Source organism: Podarcis gaigeae (assembly GCF_964106915.1).
Source record: "Podarcis gaigeae genome assembly, chromosome: Z".
Lineage (NCBI taxonomy): Eukaryota > Metazoa > Chordata > Lepidosauria > Squamata > Lacertidae > Podarcis > Podarcis gaigeae.
The window spans coordinates 19,021,009-19,029,111 of record NC_139691.1 but is presented as its reverse complement, the minus strand read 5'-3'; the positions used below and the strand labels follow the sequence as shown (position 1 = coordinate 19,029,111).

The 8,103-nt window shown below is 50.3% G+C and overlaps 1 protein-coding gene across 1 annotated transcript in view; it reads left to right on the top strand.

Annotated features, from left to right (window-relative positions):
* The first annotated feature begins 1,202 nt into the window (after positions 1 to 1,202).
* The window catches only part of GPSM1 (G protein signaling modulator 1), a 61,849-nt gene continuing 54,948 nt past the window's right edge, over positions 1,203 to 8,103 (top strand). Inside the window, exon 1 of the mRNA XM_083722264.1 lies at positions 1,203 to 1,388. Coding sequence (XP_083578390.1) covers positions 1,327 to 1,388 — 62 coding nt within the window. The 5' untranslated portion in view covers positions 1,203 to 1,326. The remainder of the gene's footprint in view (positions 1,389 to 8,103) is intronic.

Here is an 8,103-nt window from a genome sequence, read left to right as displayed (position 1 = left end):
TTTAAAAGGGGGATATTGGGTTAAACCACAGAGCCTAGGGCTTGCCGATCACAAGGTCAGTGGTTCAAATCCCCATGACGGCGTGAACTCCTGTTGTTCGGTTCCTGCTCATGCCCACCTAGCAGTTCGAAAGCACATCAAAGTGCAAGTAGATAAATAGGTACCGCTCCGGCGGGAAGTTAAACGGCGTTTCCGTGCACTGCTCTGGTTCGCCAGAAGCGGCTTAGTCATGCTGGCCACATGACCCGGAAGCTGTACGCCAGCTCCCTCAGCCAATAAAGCAAGATGAGCACCGCAACCCCAGAGTTGGTCACGACTGGACCTGATGGTCAGGGGTCCCTTTACCTTTACTTATTGATGGCCCACTTTGTCTATGCTCTGCCTCCAAGGTTGGAGGCAGCAATGCTTCTAGATACCAGCTGCTAGGAATCGCAGGTGAGAGGGCCTTCCTGCTCAAATACTGCTTGTGGGTTGTTCCCCCCCCCCCCAGGGGCATCTAGCCCTGCAACGCGGGAGCCACAACTAAAGCATCCCTGACAGGTGGCCATCCAACCTCTGCTTAGAAACCTACAGTGAGGGAGAGTCCACCACTTTCGGAGACCACAAAATCACAGAACTGTAGGGTGGGAAGGGAATCCTAGCTGGCCCAGGCTGGGGAAACGGCGGCCACCTTCGGCGAGGTCCCTGTGCGATCAGCAGTACAGCAGGCTATGGCCGTTGCTCCAAGCGGAGTCACTTCTCTCGTGTAGGGGCTCCAAGCACAGAAAGGTGGGAGGAGGCTGGACAACAACCCCCTTCCCGTGGATCGAGACCTTTTCGTTCCAACAGCGACCAAGATACCGGAAATGAGGGTGCTCTAGGCGACCCCCGAAGGAGGGCGCCCCGTGGCGGCAGTGGGACCTTCATAATATTTATATTTTAAATCCAAAGCCGGAGATGGGGTAGAATGGGAAAGACGTTGCAAAGGAATCAAGTCCTTTAAATTCAAGACAAGTTTCCAGTCCTCACGACCCAAGAGGATTTTATTTTTTTATTTTTTGGAGCTCGGGGTAGTGGTGGGGGATATAGCCCTGCGTTAATCAGCCCCCCAACTTCATCCTTACAGTTAAGCTTACTTTCTGTATTTGAGGCAGGGAGACATAAGCACCCGCCCTCCCGCGAAAGCGCGCAGGCGGGCGGGCGGAGAGGTGGGCGTTGACGTCAGAGCCGGGGGCGGGTCGCCCTGCCTCCACGGAGTCGGGGGTCCGGGTGAGCCGCCGTTGCCGGCTGGCTGGAGGCGGAGGAGGCGCTGCCCGCCCCTGCCCGCCTGCTTGCCCTCCCGCAGCGATGTCCCTGCTGGCCCCCGAGAACGACCTGCCGGAGCCCCCCGACAAGAGGTTGCATTCCAGGTAGGGCAGAGTGGGGGCTGGACAGACAGCCGAGGCGAGGCGAGGGGCGCCTCCTCCTCCTCTTCCTCCTTTTCGCTGCCCCCCTCAGCGCTTTGCGTTGAGGGGCGAAAGCTTGCGGGGTTCCAGGATACATGGGGCTCCTCCCCGCTCGGGCCTTGGGAGGTTTTCCAGGAAAGAAGGTTGCTTCCCTCGCCCTCCGGGCTGGAGGCAGCCCCCTCCCCGTTTCCCCTCTGCGGGGTCTCCCTAACCCCAGGACCGTCTGCATCTCGCGTGCTCTCTGCGTGGTTCTCAACCATTATTAGGAAATTGGTCTATTTCCTTTTGGGGGGTGTTGAGGGAAGTGTCATCTAGTTTCCCGAGGAACTCTGCTGCTGGCTGCAATAGGTAGCCGAGGGTCTGCCGAGTCGGACCGCTGCAGGTTCCAGCACTCACTGGCAGCAGCTATCCGGAGTTTCGGGCAGAGGAAACTCTTCCCCCCTCCAAAAAATATAAAGTAAGGTTCTGCTTCTCCTGGGATGAATTAAATAGGAACGAAGCATTGCACCTTCTACCGAGCCAGACTGCCGTCCCATTTAGCTCAGTGTAGTCTACTACACAGACTGGCAGTGGCTCTCAAGAGTTTCAGGCAGTGGGGCATGCTCAGCCCTTCCTCTGAAAAGTACAGTGAAGTTCTAGTCCTCATGGTTCCAAATAAAGGACTGAATTAAACAGGAAACATAGGGGCCTTCGACACACTAGCTTGTGGGTGCACCAATGGGGATGCTTTGCAACCCACGGTGACCCCCAAAATAAATTGGGTGAAGCAGGGCTGGACTGCAGTGGGGATCCAGAGGTGCTTGACTTTTTCTTAGGATGTACTAAGGACTTATAGGCTGCACCTGCATTTAAAGTGCTGCAATACCACTTTAAGACAGCTTCCCCTAAAAACTCCCGGGAATTGTAGTTTAAGGGTGCTGAGAGTTCTTAGGAGATTCCCCCATACCCATCCCAGAGCTGGAGAACCTAGAGTTCCCTGGGGAAGAATTAAACCACACTGGGAACGGGGAACAGGGGCCTCCTAACAACTCAAAACCCCTGAACAAACAACGGTTCCCATGATTCTTTTTTTGGTGGGGAGGAGCCACAGCTGTTTAAAATGGTATATAATCCTGCTTTAAATGTCTAGTGCTGGCAAGGCCTCAGAAAAATTGCAGGTGTATATCTGTGATTCTTGCATTCCAGGGGGTTCAACTAGATGACCCTTGGGTGTCCCTTTCAGCTCCATGATTCCATGATGATTAAGGGCCTGATTTTGCAGAGTCAGAAATGCTGGGGTGTGCTTTAATTGTGTGTTGCAGTGGAACTCCAGGATTTCTAAAAAGGCCTTGGGTGCTGGGTCTGGATCCAGGGGAAGACCACCCTGCAAAAGGGGGCGGGGGTGGTAGAGAAAGCATATCCATTGTGGCTAGTATCCATTGATAGCCTTGCTTGCCCTCTGCCATGTCACCTCTTCCATCTCTTTTTCTCTGCCTGGAACCCTGGAGAGCTGTTGATGCTGCCGGCCAGAGCAGGAAATGCTCATTTGCATAGGAAACCCAGCATTACTTACTTTGACCATCAGCAGCTCTCTGGGTAAAGTCCTAGTCCTCATGGTTATGAAGAAATCAGAACCTGGGGCGTTCTGTATGCAGCACAGATGCTCTGCCACTGAGCTACAGCCCTTCTAGGTCGGAATGAGGTCAGAATGGCCTACGTTCCTGTGTCATTTGGAAGCCATTTGCCATGGCCAGAGAAGCCTAGACCAGGGCTACTACCTCGCTGCTGGATCAGGCAGCTGTTTCTCTGGCCCACAAGCTGCTTTGCTGCCCCACCCCAAGGCCCAGAAACCACAACCATGTTGGATTTGGAACCTGGTCCCTAGAACGTGGGCTCCTCCGGGGGGGGGGGAATGTCAGGCGGGAACAGAGGCGAGCAACCACTTTTGGAAGGGGCCAGTGTTTCCTTTTCCTTTGCAATCCTCTACTTAGCGAAAATAAAATTACAGGGTTCATTCCAGGGACCTGCAGTGAGGCAGCTTCTGGATTTACAAGATTTGCTAGGAGAGGAGAGTCCATGATCCCCAAGGCCCCATGCAATGTTTGCCTGGTACTGGAGCATATTTCTCTCTCCTGTTATAATTCCTGGCTCCCCTTTACACAGAAAAATAATGGGGGGGGGGCGAGGGGAGTTTTTTAAAAGAAGAGTCTGCTGGATCAGTCCAGCATCCTGTCCTCACAGTGGCTGAACAGTTGCCTGGGGAAACCTGCAATCAGGACCCGAGCACAAGAGCAACACTCCTCTCCTGCGTTTCCCAGCAACTGCTGAGAAGCATCACTGCTTCTAACTCTGGAGGCAGACAATAGCCATTGCGGCTAGTAGCCTTGACAGCCTTCACCTCTTCCAATAAATTACCTAATCCTGTTTTGAAACCATCCAGGATGGAGGCCATAATGCCTCCTGCAGGAGGGAGTTCCATAGTTTTGGGCCGACAACCTTCCATCATGGGATGTGAGTTACTTATCTGATTGTGTGTATGTGTGTGTGTTTTTAAAAAATATAGATGGGTTTTTTAATGGCTTTCAGGGCAGATAAAAGAAAGGGCTTCTTCACACAGCACATAGTTAAATTACGGAACTGTCTCCTGCAGGAGGAAGTGATGGGCACCAACTTGGGTGGCATTAAAAGAGGATTAGGCAGATTCACAGAGGAGAAAGCTAACTGTGGCTGCTTGCCAGGATCCCAGATGTTGGAAACTGCAGGAGGGGAGAGTTGCTCTTGTGCTTGAATCCTGCTGCCCATAATGGCCATCTGGTCCTCCACTTATGTGGAGAGGATGTGAAGGTAGATGGGCCACTGGCCTGATCCAGCAGGGTTCTTCTAATGCTGTTTTGGAACCTCCAGGTCCAGAGGCAGCTTAACTGAATTCCTAGGTTCTATGGAGCATTTGGCCACTGTGAAGAAAGAGTCCCATTGGCCTGATCCAGCAGGCCTTAAGTTCCTCTTGTTTGCATTGGTGCTGTTCCCACCCCCAGCCCTTTCCAGATCCTTCCACGTCTCTTGCGTATTGAGCAGCTTCTGAAGCAGTGGCGTAGCGTGGGGGTGCAGGGGAGGCCGGCCGCACTGGGCGCAACATCGGGGGGTTAGGGTGCGCAAATCCACAGGTTAGGGGGTGCAAATTACTTGCCTTGCCCCGGGTGCTGACAACCCACGCTACGCCACTGTTCTGAAGGAGCTTGCACGAAGCCAGATGCAAATCTTAGCATGATTTAAACAAAGAAGAGTGAAGCAAACCCATGCAGGCCACTCATCCGAGCTGGGAACAGAGATGGCATTATGGGATTCCGGGGGACAGATGCACAGGGTGGGCAGACTAGCGTTCCCAGAAGCATGGTGGCAGCATCAGAGAAACAATAGTGTCTTTAAGAAATGTGGACAGAAGACAGGCTCTTGTCAGAATTTGGCCGGCTGGGAAAGGGTCAACAGGGTAACTCTGTCAACTTCAGTTTGTCTGGAGTTTCCTATTTCCCTTCTCTTATCTTTATGAGTTTACTCCTGCATTGCAGGGGGTGGGGATAGGTGACCCTTCAGTTCTACAGTCCCATGAGTCTGTTGACATAAATGCAACAAATGCAAGGGGGAGGAAAAAGAAGTGCAAAAAAAGCAGTGTGTGATATCTGGGAGAGACTTCCTATTAGGTTGAGAGAGGACTTAAGGCCATTGGCTGAACTACATTTAATGTTGTACTGTGGAGAGGGAGTCCTCTGTGTCTGTATTTAGAACCACAGAACTAGAGCTGGAAGGGACACCCCCCCCCCCCGCCAAAGCTCATCTAGTTCAATGCTCCACAATGCAGGGAATCACGACCGAAGCGTCCAACCTCTTTTTAGAGATCTCTAATGAAGGAGAGTTCACCACCTTCTGAGGTCATAGAATCATCCACTTGCAGAGTTGAGGGAACCCCAGAACAGTCCAGCACTCTGCAATGCAGGAATCACAGCTAAATCACAGCTACTTGTGACATACAGTGGTACCTCAGGTTACATACGTTTCAGGTTACATACACTTCAGGTTACAGACTCTACTAACCCAGAAATAGTACCTCGGGTTAAGAACTTTGCTTCAGGATGAGAACAGAAATTGTGCTCTGATGGTGCGGCGGCAGCAGGAGGCCCCATTAGCTAAAGTGGTGCTTCAGGTTAAGAACAGTTTCAGGTTAAGAACAGACCTCCAGAACAAATTAAGTACTTAACCTGAGGTACCACTGTATAAGACAAAATCCTGCCAAAAGAGCACATAATTTTCCAGGACCCTCCAAGCCTTTTGGCAACACTTGTTGTTGTTGTTGTTATCACCATCCTCTTATTTCATTTCATCATGTATGTAAAACAGAGAACCATTATTAACAACAGATGAAAATTAAAAGATGGAAAAACAAAACGATAAGGCACGCATAATGAGTACAGTTGCACAGGTAGCAAAGTTCCAGTAAAGAATCATAGAATTGGAAAGGACCCCAAGGATCATCTAGTCCAACCCCCTGCAATGCAGGAATATCAGCATTATGAGATTATCAAGTCTAGTTCCAGATTTGCCAGGCTTGGGATGAAGGTTGCCTTGAAAATGAAATGTCCACTGTACATGTCCTAAAAGAATGCCAAACTCCTGTATAAAGTGCCTGGCAGTTCTAGTCCTCATTGATATCAAATTAGGTGTAATTTTCTCTATTATAGCTATATTCCAGAATGAGTGGTTCCAAGGGCCCTGTGTAAGATTTTGGGCTGTTTTCCAATGATCTACCCCATCGTTTTGGAGGTGAGGCGACCAGGACTTTTGTCCCCTTTTGCAGGGCTGTGTTAACTCTGGGGAGGAAGGAAGGCTTGCACAGCAAAGTCTGTTGAGCATCTGGTTGCCATTAAAGACCCAAGTGGGAGCTGAGTGCCTCAGAGAGAGGAACAGGAGAAGCTCCCCCTGTAATTATCTGGAGCAAATCCTGACCATGTGATCTGCAAACGGATGTACAAGGCCTGGACGCCGTGTTCCCGGCGAGATGAAAAGAGCAGCTCCCTGGCAGCCGGCCGGACTTGGCGAGGGCTGTCATCATGGATGGATTGAGCCCAGCCAGAAGCCAGCCCAGGCACCACTCTCTGGGTTGCCGTGGTTAGCTAATACAGCTTCTGATTCTTCACACTCAGAGGAGCGGCCCAGAGGTTGCTTGGTGTTGCAGAGGCTGCTTTCAGGAGAAACCAGAAAGCTGGAGGACCAATTTTCAGCATCCTTAAGAAAATGCCCTCCAGTCCAGTATCCACTTCTCAGAGTTTCCAAATGCCCCTAGGACCCTAGGAGTCCAGATAGACTGCCTCTGGGCCTGGAGGATAGACACTGGGGCTAGTAACCATTGATGCCCTTCTCTATGAGTTTGTCCAATCCTTTTTTAAAGGCATCCAGTTTGGTGGCCACCACTGCCTCCGACGGCAGTGAGTTCCACAGTTTAACTATGCATTGTGTGAACAAGAACTTCCTTTTGTCTATCCTGAATCTGAATGATGACCTTCTGCAGTTTCCCTTCTGGGCCACACATGGCTTGCAAGTACCGTATTTTTCACTCTATAACACGCACCCGACCATAACATGCACATAGTTTTTAGAGGAGGAAAACAAGAAAAAAAATATTCTAAACGAAACAGTGGATGTATGATTTTTGTGGTTCATGCTGTGGCCACAGACATGTGATCTGACGGTGAGTTTGGGGTAGCCCAATGCAAAAATCCTGAGGATCCATGTGCATCCATGCTTTGTAACCACGTTTTTGCACCACTGCGGCCCCAAGCAACAGTGGGTGCGTGATTTTTTTGGTGCAAGCTGTAGCCATGGACATGCTATGTGATCTGATGGTGAATTTGGGGTGACCCAGTGCAAAAATCCTGAGGTCCATGTGGATCCGTGCTTTGTAACCAGGCTCTTTGTCCCTCTCTTCTCCCCACTCAGTGGCTCTTCTCCCGCTTTGCTGTTTCAAAGCGAGCAAAGCGAGCCACGGAGGAGGGAAGGAAGGGGAACCATGAATCCTCTGCTCACGACTGCAGCAGATCCCCCCGCCATCCGTAGGCATTCACTCCATAACACGCACAGACATTTCCCCTTACTTTCTAGGAGGAAAAAAGTGGGTGTTATGGAGCAAAAAATACAGTAAGTCCTCTTTCCCGCGACCTTGAGGCACCCTCCTCCATTTCCCTTCCCCATGGGGGTTGCAGTCAATCAATTCTCCATCCCGCGCCAACCTCTGTTACTCAACAGTGAACTCTGCGTTTGATCAACACAGCTTGTTGAGGTTAATCGATTTTGGCTAATGTGACACCCAATGAACAGTGTTTTCTTTGCTGTGCTTAGAAGTCCTCATTTGCCATTTATTTTATTTTTAAAATTAACACCCTGCCTTTCTGCTTGAAGGACGAGCTTTCAGAGCGATGTACAATGATGGATAATCAAAAGGTGTTTTAGGCAACAGCAGGTGAAAAGGAAAAGACAGCAATGAGTTAGCAGTAAAAACATACCATTTCATTTCTTCAATTTATATACCACCTTTAATCAAAAGGCACAAATCTCAATATCTATACATATTGATAATGTGATCTTGGCAGTGCACATCGTCATGGGAACTCAATGGAAAAAAGACCAAAATCTGACATTGGGCATTTGGGAT